The 20,071-nt window shown below is 37.0% G+C and overlaps 1 protein-coding gene across 6 annotated transcripts in view; it reads right to left on the reverse strand.

Annotated features, from left to right (window-relative positions):
• Positions 1–11,264, reverse strand: part of DYNC1I2 (dynein cytoplasmic 1 intermediate chain 2) — a 54,055-nt gene extending 42,791 nt beyond the window's left edge. The window contains exons 1-3 of one of the 6 annotated variants that reach the window (XM_044933834.2): positions 11,078–11,264; positions 9,507–9,623; positions 7,224–7,341 (exon numbers count right to left, since the gene is read on the reverse strand). In XM_044933834.2, coding sequence (XP_044789769.1) covers positions 7,224–7,341; positions 9,507–9,614 — 226 coding nt within the window. In that variant the 5' untranslated portion in view covers positions 9,615–9,623; positions 11,078–11,264. Of the gene's footprint in view, positions 1–7,223; positions 7,342–9,506; positions 9,624–10,719; positions 10,988–11,077 lie in introns of those variants that run through there. The other 5 variants (XM_044933840.2, XM_025274931.3, XM_044933836.2 and 2 more) reach the window with 5 other exon arrangements.
• Positions 11,265–20,071: the final 8,807 nt, after the last annotated feature.

Raw genomic sequence — 20,071 nt, forward strand, 5'->3', positions numbered from 1 at the left:
CTTTGCCAAATACTTGAAATATGATTTGTATGATTAGAACAGTGATTCAATCAGATTACCTTCACCATAGAGTTCTGTATATAGTCTAAAATAAGGCTTTAAAAATGGCACCAAGTAAAAGATTTAATATTAACATATGAGTGAATCAGGTGAATGAATTTAAGTTTCTTAGAAGTTTAGAGCAGAAATATCTAATCCTTTCTTCAAAAACCAAGGAAGAAATGTGAAGTAAACTGAAAGACAAATCTACCCCCATTAACTGCACCAATCACGCAAGTAATACTGCAAGGCTGTGACACTGATTCTTTACCACAAAAAGCCAACCAAGAACTAAGAAGGCCTTTCCTACTAGCCTAGAGCTTGGCCTTCCTTCCTAGGATATAAAATTAACACTGCTGCCAACTGGTCTATGAAGAAAACAACTAGAAATTTTAAAACCACAAAGGACCTGGGTATGCACCTAGATTTAGAAACGAGAGTCAACTTTGAGTCAACCACTGAGAACTACACAGAAGTCACAGACATGAACAAGGATGGTGCACAGCCCAATTATCTTCAAAGAAGAAAGTCTCTAGCAAGAAGGGGCTCTTGCCAGGAAGAAGAACCCAGAAAAGGTGGAAAGCCAAAGAAAGGAAATGTAGGGAGTGTTGGCAGAGTACAAATGGGAGGAATGAGCTTCTGTGATAACCAAACATAGCTCATCTATGACACTTGGCACTCAAAGGCTGAGTTACATAGTAATGCCCTCTTGTGGCTATAAGTGTTTCTAGACTGGAATATTAACATTTAAGTGACTGTTTAAGTTTTCATACTTTATCTTTTTTGTCTTGAAAGATGATGCTTTAAACTTTAATTTTCTCAAATATCAATTTCTTCCTTTCCTATGACCCCTTCTTCTGATAGCATTAAATCCTTCCTCTGCTGCTAAGTCGCTTCAGTCGTGTCCGACTCTGTGCGACCCCAGAGACGGCAGCCCACCAGGCTCCACCATCCCTGGATTCTGCAGGCAAGAACACTGGAGTGGGTTGCCATTTCCTTCTCCAATGCATGAAAGTGAAAAGTGAAAGTGAAGTCGCTCAGTCGTATCCGACTCTTAGCGACCCCATGGACTGCAGCCCACCAGGCTCCCCCGTCCATGGGATTTTCCAGGCAAGAGTACTGGAGTGGGGTGCCATTGCCTTCTCTGAATCCCTCCTCTAACCTCCCCTAAATGTTTCCTTTATTCTCTTTAATGTTTCAGAGCACACATAAATTTTCTAAAAGAAATTAATAAAATTTTATAGAGTTAAAATACTATAAGAAATCGTTAAAATTAAGCTAAACCTGAAAAAAATGACTTGATAACATAGATATTCTATCTAAAAATCAGAATTACTAGTTATTAGATAAATAAGTACTAGGGAATGTTGTACATGATGATTAGAGTTAACACACACATAACACTGCTGTATGATACATAGGAAACTTTAAGAAAGTAAATCCTAAAACTTCTCATCATTAGGAGAAATTTTTTTCTTTTTATCTATATGAGATGATAGATGTTAACCAAACCTACTGTAGTAATCCTTTCACTATGTGTGTGTCTGTATATATATATATATATATATATATACACACACACATGCATATTACATATACACATAAATCAAACCATCATGATGTACCCTTAAACTTATACAGTGAATCTGTCAATTATTTCTCAATAAAACTGGAAAAAACAGATTTAAAATATTGGAAGTTACAAGAGAGGGAGATAAATGAAGCTATACTTATTTTGACTACCTAACTTCATTTATTCTGAATAAAAAACTGATTGCCACAGTATATAAAATCAATATACTATGCCCTACTGATACAGATTCAGGCTACAGAACAACTGACAAAATCTGTTTTCATCTCTTTGTAAGACGGTTAAAACAGCAGTCAGACATTCAGAAAGATTCACTTTTTTGGGAGGTGCGGGAGATCAGTGTTTATTAACTCCACATTTGATAAAATATGTCTTGAAAGTTGTGCCACTTAAATGTCATTAAAAAAATAATCAAGCCATATTTCTTTTGTGAAATATTCAAATTTCAATTTCCACTATGCACTTTGCTTAAATTTAAAGAAGATTTTGTTGTTATTGTTTTTAAAGCAGATGGCTTTTATTAGTCTTACTAGGTGGAAAGACATATGACCTAATAATAATTGAACAATCATTTAAGCATCCAGTCTGCAATGGACACCAGGGATAAAAAAATGTAACCTAAAAAAAAAAAAAAAAAAGTAACCTGCTATCACTGCTCCCAAGGACCTCTGACAAAAAAACAATCAAATGATCAAATAAATAAGAATCTATCAGCAAAGAGAAGCTAAGAGCAGTCTTATTAGCTGTTTCTCTTTAAAAAAACTAATACTTCTCAGTAGAATTTTTTTAAAAAAGGGAAAAAGTCCATTTTAGCTAAAACCAGACTGATGTTTTTAATAAATCCTTTTGAATATTCTTGTGGTGTTTTCATACTTCTACGATTTAAAAATATTTAATAAATACATTTCTAGTGAAAATAAAAACAAGTATCCATCCATGTTATGATACAGAAACTATTTTTATTGTTACTAGCAAGAAAGTCTGACAGCCAATGCTTTCGCCTGTATCCTTTATTCTCCAGGCCTAATTTCAAATAAATACTAGAAAGATCTTTAGATACTTGTGAGAGAACAGAAGGTGGAAAACTACACAACTCACTTAATGAGATTACTATAATCATTGTAAAAAAACCAGACAAAATATAGTAAAAGGAAAAAAACTATAGGCCTGACTCTGAGTTATAGATGAATTCCTAAATATTAGTGTTATGTAAGAAAAATATTCTCTCATAACTAAGATGGATTTATTCCAAAATGTAAGCATGCTTATACATTTGAAAATCTAACAATATAAACTATATTATATTAACATATTAAAAGACAATAAAAAGCATATAATCATCTCAAAATATGAGGAGATCCATGAGTTTGTCATACATAGTTTGGTGATTTTAAAGAATGTCAAAATTCTTTGTGAATGTGGGCTGGACTTAGTGACTCTCTTCCAACAGACAGAAAATGGCAGAAGCCATGTTCTCTGACTTCCACGGGTAAGTCATAAAACGGGCAGCTTCTTCCCAGCTCTCTTTCTCTTTGCACTGCTGACATACTGCAGCCAGGTGACATGCTGCAAGGATACTCAAGTAGGTAGCTTTACAGAATGGCCCACAGAGATACGAACTCAAGCCACCACTAATAACAGAAGCCAACCTGCTGACCAGATGACTGAGCAAATCATATGGCTGGTAAAGCAAATCCTCAGGCCCCAGTCAAGGCTTCAGATGACTGCAGCTCAGACTGATCTTGACTTCAACCTCATGAGAGACCCTGAGCCAGAACCACCAAGCTAAGCCACTACCAAATTCCTGACTGGCAGAAACTATGAGTGATAATAAACCTTTATTATTTTTTTTTAAAAATCAAACTGATACAAGAACAAAAAACTTGAATAGACTATAACCATTAGAAAAACTGAAATGATGAGTAACTCCTGCTCTCCACTATCCTCTGGGGACAAAAAGCATAATCTGAGATAGTTTTACAGTTGAGTTCTACCAAGTGTTTAATGAAGAGACAATATCTATCTTTTACAACTGCTCCACAAAACAGCAAAAGAGAAAGCTATCCAATTTATTTTAAAACCATAACCACGGTGGCCACAGAACATGAACAGCATAAGAAAATTACAGGCAAATTTCATTTATAAGCATACATAGAAAAACCCTAAATAACATAACTAAATGGAGAAAAATTAGGTTGGATCTCTACCTTCTACTGTATTAAAAAAATGTAACATAAATATCTAAAGGTTTGAAGGCTAAAATAATAAAGAAAATGTAGAATATATTTGTATTCTCAAAATAGGAAAGGATATCTTTTAAAAGATGACCAAAAAAGGGGGGTGGGGGGTTGTCTATAATAGATCTGACCACTATTAAAATAAAAGATTTAAACATATCAAAATGTTCAATCCTTGGTCACGGATCTAAGATCCCACATGTTCCAGAACAACTAGCCCCGTGCTGCAACTGCTGAGCCTATGTGCTCTGGAGCCCATGTGCCACAACCACCGAGCCCAAGCACCAAACTAGAGAGTCCACGCGCTGCGAGGAAGACCCCTCATAATGCAAAGAAGATCCCAGGTGCTGCAACTAAGACCCAATGCAATCAAATGCATAATTCTTTTAAATGAAGGATTCTGTTTCAATAAAAGATACTATGATGGAAGCAATCTAAATGTCCAATGACAGAGGAATGGATAAAGAAGATGCGTTACATATATACAATGGAATATTACTCAGCCACAAAAAAGCAAAATAATGACATCTGCAGCAAAATGTATGGACCTAAAGCTGTCATACTGAATGAAGTCAGACAGAGAAAAACATACCATATGATATCACTTATATATGGAATCTAAAAAAAAAAATGGTACAAATGAACTTGTTTACAAAACAGAAATAGAGTCACAGATGTAAGAAACAAACTTATGGTTACCAGGGAGAAGAAAGAAGAAGGGATAAATTGGGAGATTTGGACTGACATATACATAATAGTACTGTATAGCACAGGGAACTCTTCCCAATACTCGAACTATATGTGAAAAGAATCTAAAAAAGAGTGACATATGTACAGACATAACTGATTCACTTTGCTGTACATCTGATACTAACACAACATTTTAAGTCAACTATACTTCAATAAAATTTTTTTTTTTAAATACTGTAGATAATAAACTAGGAGAAGGTATTTTTTAAAAGACTAAAACAAAGAAGTCCTCTCTTAAGTATACAAGGAACTCCTACAGCAAGATAAAAAACCCTAGTAGTAAATGGACAAAGAACATGAATATGCAATTCGTAGAAGGGAAAATGTGAAAAGTAGATAAATGAAAAAATGGTTATTCTCATTGTAAACAGATAAATGTATATTAAAACATTTTGACATACTATTTTACACCCATCAAGTAGACAAAAATTAGAAAGTTGGATAATATCAAGTGATGTGGATACAATGAAACAGTTACTTTCTCACACACTGGTAGCAGAAGGATAAAGTTAGTTATTCTTCAGAGTGGTAGGTAGGACCTAAAAAATGTAAGTCTACAATAACATACCAAGCCAATTCTTCAGCATACATTCCAGAGAAACTCTTCCACAGTCCTTTCAAGGGAAAAGAATATATTCTTTGCAGTGTTACTTGTGAAAGCAAAGCAAAGAGAGAAGAAATCACTAGGGAACAGATAAGTAAAATATAATACATGATAGAATATTATGTATCAGTCAGAAATAAATAACTAGATGTGTATGTTAACAACATGGGTAAATCTCAAATACAAACCTGCTTCGAAAAAAAGGAAAAAAAAAAAACACAAAGTGAAACACAGCACAATACCACTAATGCACATAAAACATATCCACACGTAGATATACAAAAACTTGAAAAATGTCAACACGTGCCAGACTGATCAAAAGGATGTATGTTAAAAACCCAAGAATCAGTACTTAATGCAAGACTGTGAAGGAGAATGGAATTGGAGATGGGTAATGAAGGAGAAACACACACACAACTAAAGAACATTCAAGAATAGATGATGGAGGTGGGCCATAAACTGAGAAATATGAGCAAGTGAATTTAGTGAAACTGAAGTCCTAAAGAGAATAGAAAAGAAAAAAAAAATCCTACGGGAGAAAACCAAAGCCAAAGGCTCAGAAAAAAATGATCACTTAAAGCCTATACAGCAAACAAGCAACTTGGTTTAGGTTCTAAGGTATTTTTTTCTTAAACAAGATAAAAGTGTTTCAATTCATTTACTTTTAAAATTGCAATATGCAACATGTTTATTAAATAAAAGACATAAAAATTAAAGTATTTCAACCTTCAAATTTTATCAATAAAAGACAAATAAGCTGAAAGGGCTTCCCTGGTAGCTCAGCTGGTAAAGAAACCGCCTGCAATACAGGAGACTCCAGTTTGATTCCTAAGTCAGGAAGATCCCTTGGAGACGGGATAGGCTACCCACTCCAATATTCACAGGCTTCCCTGGTGGCTCAGATGATAAAGAATCGGCCTGCAATGTGAGAGCCCTGGGTTTGATCCCTGGGTTGGGAAGATTTCCCTGGAGGAAGGCACGGCAACCCACTCTAGGATTCTTGCCTGGAGAATCTCCATGGACAGAGGAGCCTGATGGGTTACAGTCTATGAGGTCGCAAAGAGTTGGATACAACTGAGTGACTAAGCACAGCACAATAAGCTGAAAGAAATAACAATGAACCCAAACCATGAAAGTAACCAGCTTTTTTCACCTTAAAACTTTTTAGAAATAGTGACTCTAATAAGACAGGTATAATACTTAAAGACTGTTATGTTACCATTCACAACAACAGGCATACAGCAGGTACTACCTCTGTTATTTGTCCTCTGGACTAGATGGAATTAGCCCACAAACTAACCCTGAAATTTTAGGTCCCTAAATAACAAGAGCCACATCAAACTAAAATACTATGTAACAGCACCCAGTTCAGAATTATTTTAAGTAAGCATTTAATGTCTATATGTAACAAGATTGTCCTCAGTACTTTTACTATTTCAGCTTTTTGGTCTAGTACTGTTATAAAAATGAAGAGTCCAGAAAAAGAACAAGATTAAGTCAAACTGCTGCCAAAATCAGCTACCAATAGTGTTTCCCTTATTGGCACTGACAGCAGAAGGTTATAGACTTCTCCTTCCACTCCCATACCTTTGAACATCAGTATACTTTTAGAACTTTGATTCACTATACCTCTCTTTAACTTATAGAAAGGATTATAGAGTTAAGAAGATCAGGAATCACAATCATCTCTGAGCTTAACACAGTATGGCACAGAAAACTAGTTCAAATGTCTGTTGAAATAAGTTACTGATTTAACAAGAAAAGTCAATTGGCTTATGTTAATAAATATAGTCTCTCAGCTCTTCTGAACAAACAAAATAACTAAGTATTAACACATCTGAAAAAAGTCAATTCCAAACAAATTATAAGATTAATGCTTTTTTTGAGGCACAAATAAGAAAGATATACAAAATACACTAAATCAACTCACTCATCTCATGAATATCTGAGCTGAGTAAGATCTATGCCTCTCTTTTATTAACAGATATAATCTTATCCTTACCAATGGGGGATTCTGCAGTTAGACCCATGCTTTGAAGCAATGCTTCAGCTTCTCTTCTTTTTTTTTCAAGATCTGATTCTTCTTGCACAGGAGCAACTGCTTCCTTCTTCTGATCAGTCTAAATTTTTTAAGTTAAAACTTAAATTTACATATGGTATGAAACATTTCTATTCGCAAAAATACATATGTTTTAAATAATGTGCTAACACTGTATACATTTGGAGGTGGGCTTAGTTTTGAATACACATTATAGTCACTAAATGAAAATCATTCTCCGAGTTTTAGTAAAAATCTCCAAATGATATGTATTAAATTGATTCATTTTTATATGTAAAAGAAGTTCTCACAAAAACATTCTGAACAGATATGTTCAAAAGTACAGTCAATTTCTATTTAATTTATAATATGAAATTGCTATCCATGGTCAAGAATTGTGGAAATCTCACAAATACCACAATGCTATGAAAAAAAAATAAAGACTATCATTTAAGACATAACAAATTTTAAGTAAATGAACAATTTGATTTGTTGAAAAAATACAAGTGCCTCAAATTTCTATATGCAGTCTTCATTGTATTTATGCAACTTTATGTAGAGGATGTTTGTCAAAAATTCATCTACAGAAAGGTTTTATTTTTATTTTTATCAACTATTGGTCTTATTTTCATGGTTTGGTAAAATTAAAATGTACTCTTGCATAGCACAAAACATTTTTCGTTATTGAAATTTTTACCAACTTTTATTTTAGCCATTTATAGTTTCAGCAAAATCTTCCAGTTATAACCCTCAATACTCTTCAGATCAATACTCTCAACATCTTAAGGGAAATTTAAGCCTTAAAGGGAAAAGTCTTATGTATACACCTCAAAAGTCTATTTCAGCTAAGACAACCATTACTCACACAATTATCGGCAGTGAACTTTTTTTATTCGTAATATTCTATCATACCATTTTAACTTAAAAGAGTCATCAGAAAATTTCATTAAAATAGCCAAAGAAACTATATTATCAAGTAAACACTGTATCGATATATAACAATTAGACTTACTGTTTAATAGCACTGATTTAATGTCTCTTGTAGTGTTTGATAAACTTTAAATTAGATATAAGTCATGTAATAGATATTCTGTACGGCCACTTATGGCCATGTTTAGAAAACAAATACCAAATTTGTTCAGTTCTGAAGGGTTCAAGACTACAGGTACTGGTTTGGAATGGTTCTGCCAGTCTTACTCATGCTTCTGTCAGTTAGTTTTTAATCAAATAGCTAACCGAAAGGTCCAACACTCTTACAGTAACGGATCACAAAAAGGTTCAGAATAAACTAGAAAATTCTTCAATTGTAGGCCTTTACAGCATCATAGCAATGCTGCACATAAATTGTACCTTTGGTTTTTCTTTTTCCCTAAGAGATTCCAAGAAGTCTTGGCTATTATTTAGGCCAGTGGTCCCCAACCTTTTTGGCACCAGGGACAAGTTTCACGGAAGACAATTTTTCCATGGACAGGGCATGGAGAATGGTTTCAGGATGATTCAAGTGCATTACATTCATTTATTTCTATTATTATTACATCAGCTCCACCTCAGATCACCAGGCATTAGATCCTGGAGGTTGGGGGCCCCTGGTTCAGGCTATCACATAGAAAAACTTCATACTAATGTCACATTGGGAACAAACTATCTTAACACTGGCCATTTAAGACACTGAAGATAAAAATATACAAATCTGTCTACACAGGTTTCATAGGGACAATGTGCATTTCAAGACAGGAGCAAGTAAAATATTTCTAGCTCAGGGTCAATGGATATTTGCCATACATAATAAAATCGTGATGCCAAAAGTCAGATCTAAGTATCTAGCCCACCTTCATGATAGTATCCAACCCACTACCTGGTAAAAATATTTCAATGACCAACTCATGACAAAGGAGAGACAATCAATTAAGTAATCCCTTAATCAATTCATAATCTAGTCTATATTTCTCTTTGCCATTATTTATTCTGACAACTAGCAGTTCTGACTGGTAAAATATTCAGATAAGCTCAAAGTCCAAACTAAGCTATGATGTATATCATGTTTTAACAGTAATTACAGGGCAGATGCCCCTTACTTTATATAGTAAACATATTCCTAGAAGACTAAATATGTATATTGAGCTTTTCACCTAGAGTGCTATATGTGCAGTTACAACTACTGGAATTTTAACTATTCTGAAAGTATTAAAGGTATAAGCACTTAAAATCCAATTATTTTATATTATCTTAAAAAAAAATCAAACATACTTCCTTTTTCTTTCTTTCTTCTTCTTTCCTCTTCTTTTCCTCTCTGATTTGAGCCAACCGCTGCTTCTTACGTTCCAACTCTGCCTTTAATTCACTTTTGTCAGACATGTTTGCAACCTTAAGAAGCATACAATCATTTACAATCATCATTAAATTGGTAAAAGGAGCACTCTTTTAAAACTCTGTCTTTCAAGAAGAGAATTGTCTTGAAAGGCCATGTAATTCAAGGTCATCAAACGAGAACATGTACACTCTACTTTTAAAATAAAAGAAGCATATATACTGCTGAGACCTGAAAATCATTATAAACAGATGTATATAGGAAATATTCACAGTTGAGCATAGTAATTAGCACTCAGTAAACTCTTTAATGTTCACAGGCTCAAATTTAACACAAAGTCTCTGGCTCTTAAAACAGAGCACGTGGATTGCCATTAAAAGCCAAGCTCTAAGACACAGCAAATCTGCTACCAGTTTTGCATTCACTCCTAGAAATCTGATAAAACAGGCAGTCAGACAGAAAATTCCTATAAATTCTAAAATTACCATGCAATAGTAATACTATGGAGAAGCAAAACACAAATATACCATCAATAACTATCAATTGTACTTAAAGGTAGAGCTTCCCTGGTTGCTCAGGCGGTAACAAATCTGCCTGCAATGCAGACCAGGATTCTATCCCTTTGGAAAAGGAAATGGCAACCCACTCCAGTATTTTTGCCTGGAGAATCCCATGGGCAGAGAAGCCGGGCGGGCTCTACAACACACAACACACACACACACACACTTTAAGTATGTTGGGGTCGCAAAGAGTCGGACATGACTGAGCGACTCTAACACACTTTGAGTCAAAGCCCAACAACAAAGTCTGATTGAATAATTGCGTACAGGTGACAGAACCGCTCAACCTGCGAGAAGCCGGAGCATTCACTTTCTCCAGGCCTGACACATTCACTCTCTTAAAACTCCAAGAAAGAGAAAGTCTCAGGAATTTTGTGCTACAATCTCCGCGTCTGGGTACTTTCTAACACACACCGGTTGAACAAGGCGAAAAGGAGTCACTTCTCCCCTGGGTATGGACCAAGAGGGCGCGGTTCACCTAGGGCGTCTTAGGGAGGTGGCCTCGAACGAGCCTCAAGGCTTCTCGGGGCCCCTCCGAAGGGTCCAGAGAGAACTGAGTGGGTTCGTCGAGGCCCCGGCCTTCCTGACTCACCCGCCTCTCCTTCCCAGGGCCGGGCTGGGCTGGGCGGCACTGTCAGCAGGCCAAGCCGCCCTTAGGGCCGAGACACAGCAGACAGAAGGAGACGGAAGGGCCGTCCACCCACCTGTTGGGTGGCGGGATGGGGAAGAGTCCGCCTGCCAGCAACTTCCCGGTAACGTCCCTCTCCTTCGCCCGCAACAGCAACAGCCGCCACCACTAGCTCCGCGGCTTCCCTCAGCACACAAAGAGGGATGGGCGGCGGCTGCTACGGCGAGAGCTTAGAGACAAACGGCTTCGCCCCAGCCAAGGCGCTCCCAGAAAGCAAGGCAAGGCCCCAGCTGCGGGGAGGAGTAGCCTCTTTACCACTTACCTGGGTAAAGCAGTAGCCAAGAGATGAGACAAAGACTCCACGCAAGGACCCGAAGCGTTTCCCCTTTGCAGAAACTGGAAGACTAAGCCTAATAGCCTGGGGCTGGCTAAGAAAACGCCACCTTCGACGGATGGGCTCCAAAGAGAACTACAAGCCCCAGCTGTAAGGGAAATCGGCATTCGGCGAGCAATGCACTCTGGGGGTAGTAGTCAACGGTAGTCGCAAAGCACGCTGGGACGTGTAGTGTTTCCTAGTCTTTCGCGTTCCCTCTTTGAGGCCTGTCTTCAAGATTCCAGAGACAAGCTTCCAGCTGTTCTGTTTAATGTAGTCTCCTTGGTTGGTCAATTCTCACAATGTTGTATGTGTTCTATCTTAAGATATTTGATTCCACATTGGCCTAATTTTAAAAAGTGGTGAACTTAGGTATTACACTGCACCTTTGGTGAACATTTCTAAAATATTTATACCGGTATTAAAAAATACCTTATAGAGGTTTAAGCAAAATCTATAATACAAAATCTAAATTTTGAAAATGTAGTGTAACCTCACTGTCAAAAAATGTGAGAAATTGTCTTTAATTATATGAAGATTTGTAAATCTTTACTCAGTTTTCACCAGCGTTCATGGTTGTAAACTTGATTAGCTGGATTATTGCAGTTATGAAAATTAACAGTAAAACCTCTGATTGCTATATTTCCTCTTAAATTTTTTCCTGTACACATGGAATGTCTATTTGAGCCTGCAAATAAAATGATTACTGTTGCAATCAATGAATCAATACGAATATGATGTACTCTTTTCCAGCCAGGGACCTAGAAATATTAGGAACGGGTCAAAAAGAGAAAATTTGTGCACTAGAAGGTAGTACCTGAAGGAACTATTCAGGATGCAATATGGAGAGACAAAAAAATAATAAGAAAGATTTAGAAACGTGGAGGATAGGAGGAGTAGGTCTAACAAACATCTCATGAAATTTTAGATGAGAAGGGGAGAGAGAGTAGAGTAGAGGCAATTTCAGATGAAAATACAGTTTTCCATAACTAGTGAAAATCACCAGTTCACAGATTCAAGAATTCTGGTTAGTTGCAAACAAGATAAATGAAAAGAAATCCACAATTTGATACAGCTGAATGTAACTGTAAAAAAGAAAAAAAAAAATCGATCCTGGAAATAACAAAAATTTCCATTAACTGATGAATGGATAAAACTGTAATATAGTCATACTGTAGAATACTATTCATTAACCAAGAGGAATGAACTACTCATATACGTAATGGCATGAATGAATCTTGAAAACATCACGCTGAGTGAAAGAAGCCAGACGTAAATGGCTATGTACTGAGGTCATATTTGTGAAACCCTAGACAAGGCAGACTTGTCAAATAAGTCAAATAGTCATAGACTTATTGACTATGCCAAAGCCTTTGACTGTGTGGATCACAATAAACTGTGGAAAATTCTGAAAGAGATGGGAATACCAGTCTACCTGACCTGCCTCTTGAGAAACCTATATGCAGGTCAGGAAGCAACAGTTAGAACTGGACATGGAACAACAGACTGGTTCCAAATAGGAAAAGGAGTACGACAAGGCTGTATATTGTCACCCTGCTTATTTAACTTATATGCAGAGTACATCATGAAAAACGCTGGACTGGAAGAAACACAAGCTGGAATCAAGATTGTCGAGAGAAATATCAATAACCTCAGATATGCAGATAACACCACCCTTATGGCAGAAAGTGAAGAAGAACTAAAAAGCCTCTTGATGAAAGTGAAAGTGGAGAGTGAAAAAGTTGGCTTAAAGCTCAACATTCAGAAAACGAAGATCATGGCATCCGGTCCCATCACTTCATGGGAAATAGATGGAGAAACAGTGGAAACAGTATCAGACTTTATTTTGGGGGGCTCCAAAATGACTGCAGATGGTGACTGCGGCCATGAAATTAAAAGACGCTTACTCCTTGGAAGGAAAGTTATGACCAACCTAGATAGCATATTCAAAAGCAGAGACATTACTTTGCCAACAAAGATTCGTCTAGTCAAGGCTATGGTTTTTCCTGTGGTCATGTATGGATGTGAGAGTTGGACTGTGAAGAAGGCTGAGTGCCGAAGAATTGATGCTTTTGAACTGTGGTGTTGGAGAAGACTCTTGAGAGTCCCTTGGACTGCGAGGAGATCCAAGCAGTCCATTCTGAAGGAGATCAGCCCTGGGAATTTCTTTGGAAGGAATGATGCTAAAGCTGAAACTCCAGTACTTTGGCCACCTCATGTGAAGAGTTGACTCATTGGAAAAGACTCTGATGCTGGGAGGGATTGGGGGCAGGAGGAGAAGGGGACAACAGAGGATGAGATGGCTGGATGGCATCATTGACTCGATGGACGTGAGTCTGAGTGAACTCCGGGAGTTGGTGATGGACAGGGAGGCCTGGCATGCTGCGATTCATGGAGTCGCAAAGAGTCGGACATGACTGAACGACTGAACTGACTGAGACAAGGCAGATGGAAAAGGAAATAGCAACCCACTCCAGTACTCTTGCCTGGAAAATCCCATGGATGGAGGAGCCTGGTAGGCTGCACTCCATGGGGTCACAAAGAGTCAGACATGACTGAGCGACTTCACTTTCACTTTTCACTTTCATGCATTGGAGAAGGAAATGGCAACCCACTCCAGTGTTCTTGCCTGGAGAATCCCAGGGACGGGGGAGCCTAGTGGGCTGCCGTCTATGGGATTGCACAGAGTCCGTCACAACTGAAGCGACTTAGCAGCAGCAGCAGACAAGGCAGAATCCTAAACAATGACAAAAAGCAACCCACGGGTTGGTTGCCCGAGTTGGGCTGGAGAGAGTAACTGTCAAGGAGTCAAAAGGAAACTTCTGGAGTCATGGAACTATTCTGTTACTGTGGCTTGGTAGTATATTTTGCAATCAGAAAGTGTGAGACCTCCAATGCTATTCTTTTTTGAGATTGTTTTAGCTATTTGGAGTCCCTTGAAGTTCCATATGAATTTTAGGATGGTTCTCTTTATTCCTGAAAAAAAAAAAAAAGGCTGAACGGATTTTGGGGACCGATTGTATTGAATCTGTATATTGCTTTAGGGAGTACTACTGCCATTCTTTCTTTTTAAAACCTTTAACCAAACTCATTTAAGAAAAAGGGAGGTGGCTCAAAACAATACAACTAGAAACAAAAAAGGAGAAGTTAACTGGATACCACAGAAATTCAACGGATCGCAAGAGACTGTTACAAGCAACTGTATGCCAATAAAATGGACAACCTAGAAGAAATGGACAGATTATTAGAAAGGTCCATTCTTCCAAGAATAAATCAGGAAGAAATAGAAACTACGAACAGACCAATCACAAATACTGAAATTGAAACTATAATTTTAAAACTTCCAACAAACAAAAATCTAAGACCAGATGGCTTCATAGGTTAATTCTCTCAAACATTTAGTGGAGAGTTAACACCTAACCTTCTGAAACTTTTCCCAAAAAATCAAGAGGAAGGAACACTCCCAAACTCACTCTATGAAGCCACTGTCACCCTGATACCAAAACCATACAAAGATATCACACACACACAAAAAGAAAGAAATTTACAGGCCAATATCACTGACAAACATGGACGTAAACATTCTCAACAAAATACTAGCAAGTAGAATCCAACAATATACTAAAAGGGTCATATACCACAATCAAGCAGAATTTATCCCAAGGATGAAAAGATTTTTCAATATCCATGAATCAATCAGTGTAATACACCACATCAACAAACTGAAGAATGAAAACCATATGATCATCACAGTAGATGCAGAAAAAACTTCTGACAAAATTCAACACTCATTTATAATAAGAACTCTCCAGAGAGTACTGCTGTCTTAGTATCTTCCAGTCTGTGACCTTTCAAAGTCTTCTGTGACCATGGAATATCTTAGTCCTTCTTTAATTTCTTTCAATAAATTTTTCTTTTTTTTGGTTTCATTGGTTCTGGTTTTTAATATACAGGTTTTGGCCTGCTTGGTTAAATTTTATTTAAGTATTGAATTCTTTTTCATGCTCTTGTAAATATATTGAATTTGTAATTTACTTTTTGGGTTGTTCATTGCTAGAGTATAAAATACAGCTGAGCTTTGTGTGCTTATCTTGCATCCTAAAACTTTGCTGGATTCATTTATTTGCTCTAACAACTTTTTTTTGTAGATTCTTTAGGATTTTCTGTTCACTATGAGGTTATGTCACCTGTGAATAGAGATAGGTTTACTTCTTTCCAATTTACACATAGTTTATTTATTTTTCTTGCCTAATTTCATTGGCTAGAATTTCTGGTACAATGTTGAATAAAGTGATGAGAGAGAGCACACTTGCCTTGTTCCCTAAGGGGAAAAACTTACAGCCTTGAAATTACTTCTTTTTTTTAAAAGGTCAGAATATCTCCTCCTTTCATTGGAAGAGTAACCAAGATTATTTCATGGAGTCTGGTCTCTCTTAAGACCACGGGAAACCCCTCAGCTGTTATTTGGCCCTACTCACCCAGGGAACTATGTCAGCTGGAGGAATTGATGACTCTAGCTTTCAGGCACTGAGCTGAAAGAGGTGTGGGAAATACCTAGATATAGTTTGTAATTTCCATCCACTTAATAGGGAATAGAGACTGTGTGAAACCCTTTAATTAGTTTCTATCTCCTAGTGTCCTGAAATTTCTATCTCAATGTGATTAAAGAATCACTGGCCAAACAGGGATACATATCTGTTTTTCAAATTCTAAAATCTGATTAAGTAAAGGTATATATAGCCTTAGAATGCAGTACCATAAAACTTTTTGAGATTAGTGTGGTAGTTCTCTATATGCTAATGGCAAATGACCTTCATTATAATTTACAATTGAAAAAAGTAAGGTACAACCCATGGCTGATTCATGTCAATGTATGGCAAAAGCCACCACAATATTGTAAAGTAATTAGCCTTCAATTAAAATTACTAAATTAATTTAAAAAATAAAAAAATAAAATCTAAAAATAAAGTAAGGTACAGACTGTCCAGAATGAAAACCACAATCACAGAAAGCTAACCAAAATGATCACGTGGATCACTGACTTGTGTAACTCAATGAAGTTATGAGCCATGCTGTGCAGGGCCACCCAAGATGTGCAGGTCATGGTGGAGAGTTCTGACAAAACGTGGTCTCTTGGTGAAGGAAAAGGCAAACCACTTCAGTATTCTTGCTTTGAGAACCCCATGAACTGTATGAAAAGGCAAAAAGATATGATACCAGAAGATGAGTCCCTTAGGTTGGTAGGTATCCAATATGTTACTGGGGAAGAGTAGAGAAATAGCTCTAAAAAGAATGAAGAGATTGAACCAAAACAGAAATCACACCCAGTTGTGGATGTATCTGGTGGTGATAGTAAAGTCCAATACTGTAAGAACAATATTGCTTAAGAACCTGAAATGTTAGGTCCATGAATCAAGGTAAATTGAACGTGGCCAAGCAAGAGAGGGCAAGAGTGAACACTGACATTTTAGGAATCAGTGAACTAAAATGGACAGGAATGGGTGAATTTAATTCAGATGACAATTATATCTACTACTGTGGGCAAGAATCCCTTAGAAGAAATGGAGTAGCCCTCATAGTCAACAAAAGAGTCTGAAATGCAGTGCTTGGGTACAATCTCAAAAATAACAAAATGATCTTGGTTCGTTTCCAAGGCAAATCATTCAACATCAGAGTAATCCAAGTCTATGCCCCAAACACTAATGCCAAAAAAGCTTAAGTTGAATGGTTCCATGAAGACGTACAAGAACTTCTAGAACTAACACCAAAAAAGAGATGTCCTTTTCATCATAGGGGATTGGAATACAAAAATAGGATGTCAAGAGGTCCGTGGAATAACAGTCAAGTTTGGCCTTCGAGTACAAAATGAAGCAAGGCAAAGGCTAACAGAGTTTTGCCAAGAGAATGCACTAGCAACAACCTCTTCCAACAACACAAGAGATGTCTCTACACAAGGACATCACCAGTTGGTCAATACCAAAATCAGATTGATTATATTCTTTGCAGCCGAAGATGGAGCAGCTCTATACGTCAGCAAAAACAAGACCTGGAGCTGACTGTGGCTCAGATCATGAGCTCCTTATTGCAAAATTTGGACTTACATTGAAGAAAGTGGGGAAAAGCACTAGGCCATTCAGGTATGACCTAAATCAAATCTCTGATGATTATACAGTGGAGGTGATAAATGGATTCAAGGGATTAGATCTGGTAGACAGAGTGCCTAAAGAACTATGGACAGGGGTGTGTGATGTTGTTCAGGAGGTGGTGATCAAAACCATCCCAAAGAAAAAGAGATGCAGAAAGGCAAAATGGTTGTCTGAGGAGCCCCTACAAATAGCTGAGAAAAGAAGAGACGTTAAAGGCAAAGGCAAAGGAAAGATATACCCATTTCAATGCCGAGTTCCAAAGAATAGCAAGGAGAGATAAGAAAGCCTTCCTCAGTGATCATTGCAAAGAAATAAAGGAAAACAATAGAATGGGAAAGACTAGAGATCTCTTCAAGAAAATTAGAGATACCAAGGGAACATTTCATCCAAAGAGGGGCACAATAAAGGACAGAAATAACAAGGACTAACAAAAGCAGAAGATATTAAGAAGAGGTGGTAAGAATACACAGAAGAACTATACAAAAAATGTCTTAATAACCTGGATAACCATGATGATGTGTTCACTCACCTAGAGCCAGAAATCCTGGAGTGTGAAGTCAAGTGGGCCTTAGGAAGCATTACTATGAACAAAACTAGTGGAGATGATAGAATTCCAGCTGAGCTATTTAAAATCCTAAAAGATGATGCCGTTAAAATGCTGCATTCAATATGTCAGCAAATTTGGAAAACTCAGCAATAGCCACAGCCTGGAAAAGGTCAGTTTTCATTCCAATCCCAAAGAAAGGCGATGCCAAAGAATGCTCAAACTACTGCACAATTGCACTCATTTCACATGCTATCAAGATAATGCTCAAAATCTTTCAAGATAGGCTTCAACAATACGTAAACTGAGAATTTCACGTTCTTGAGCTGAGTACAAGCTGGATTTAGACAATGTAGAGGAATCAGAGACCAAATTCTCAGCATCTGTTGGATCATGGAAAAAGCAAGGGAATTCCAGAAAAACATCTTCTTCTGCTTCATTGACTATACTAAACCCTTTGACTGTGTGGATCACAACAAACTGTGGAAAATTCTTAAGGAGATAGGAATACCAGACCACCTTAGCTGTCTCTAGAGAAACATATCTACATATAAGAAAGCAACAGTTAGAACTGGACATAGAACAACAAACTGGTTCAAAATTGGGAAAAGAATACGTCGAAGCTATATATTGTCATCCTGCTTATTCTTATTTAACTTATATGCAGAGTACATCATGCAAGCTGGAATTCAGATTGCCAGGAGAAATATCAACAACTTCAGATATGCAGATGATACCACTCTAAGATGGCAGAAAGCAAAGAGGAACTAAAGAGCCTCTTGATGAAGGTGAAAGAGGAGAGTAAAAAAGCTGACTTGAAACTCAAAATTCAAAAAAGTTAAGATCACAGTATCTGGTCTCATCACTTCACCACAAATAGATGGGGGAAAAGTGGAAACAGTGGCAGATTTTTTTATATTCTTGGGCTCCAAAAAACCGGAGACTGTGACTGTAGCCACAAAATTAAAAGATGCTTGCTCCTTGGAAGAAAAGCTACGACCAACCTAGATAGCATATTAAAATACAGAGAGATCACTTTGCCAACAAAGGTTTGTAGAGTCAAAGCTATGGTTTTTCCAGTGGTCATGTATGGATGTGAGAGTTGGATCATAAAGAAGGCTGAGTGCTGAAGAATTGATGCTTTTGAATTGCAGTGTTGGAGAAGACTCTTGAGAGTCCTTTGGACCGCAAGGAGATCAAACCAGTCAATCCTAAAGGAAATCAATCCTGAATATTCATTGGAAGGAGTGATGCTGAAGCTGAAGCTCCAATATTTTGGCCACCTGATGCAAAAAGCTGACTCATTGGAAAAGACCCTGATGCTGGGAAAGATTGAGGGTAGGAGGAGAAGGGGATAACAGAGGATGAGATGGTTGGAAAGTATCACTAATTCAATGGACATGAGTTTGAGCAAACTCCGGAAAATGGTGAGGACAGGGAAGCCTGGCTTGCTGCAGTCCATGGGTCTGCAAAGAGTCAGACGTGACTTAGGATCTGAACAACAACAAAATACAGAATAATTTGTGTAGAATTAATCCATTTTTATAAAAAATAAACATCCATGTGTGTGCTATTTTTGCAAGGATACATAAGAAGTGAGTAATAATGAATGTCTATAGAAGAGGGTTAGATATCTAAGGTAAAATGAAGACTTTGTTCTGTGGCCCATTTGAATTAAAAAAAAAAAGGTAACATGTGACAACAACTCCCAAAAAAACCCACACAAGTTTTTATTTCATTTCATTTCATTTTTAACACTTAAAAAAAAAAAACATTATCAGTGTTGATTAAAAATATTGTAATGGCTGAGAAAAAGATCAGTACTCCAGATATTATTTAGTTCAAACCACCATGCCATTCCTGATTCTTAAATTGGCATGACTGAGGAGGAATCAGGCAAGCATTAGTACTGAAGGAGTTTTTTATTTTAGGGGGAGAGCTGAGGAGCTTGCATTTTAAAACCTCCTAGAATAGTTTGTAAGAGAATGTAAAATAGATAAAAATTGCATTTGTTGAACACATTCATATCTAGAGTTACACTTGAACTCAATATGGCAACATATAGAAAATTTTGGAAAAGTAACATATTGAACATACTTTCAGGATTTCATTTATATGAAAGTTTAAAGCAAGAAAAACTAATCTTATGATATAAATCAGAATACCAGCTATGAGTATGGGGATATTGCCTTGAAGAGGAAATGGTGAGGTTTGTGGGGTGCTGGTAATGTTCCATATTGTGGTATGGGAGGA

This window comes from Bubalus bubalis, chromosome 2 (genome assembly GCF_019923935.1).
Source record: "Bubalus bubalis isolate 160015118507 breed Murrah chromosome 2, NDDB_SH_1, whole genome shotgun sequence".
In the NCBI taxonomy this organism is placed as follows: domain Eukaryota; kingdom Metazoa; phylum Chordata; class Mammalia; order Artiodactyla; family Bovidae; genus Bubalus; species Bubalus bubalis.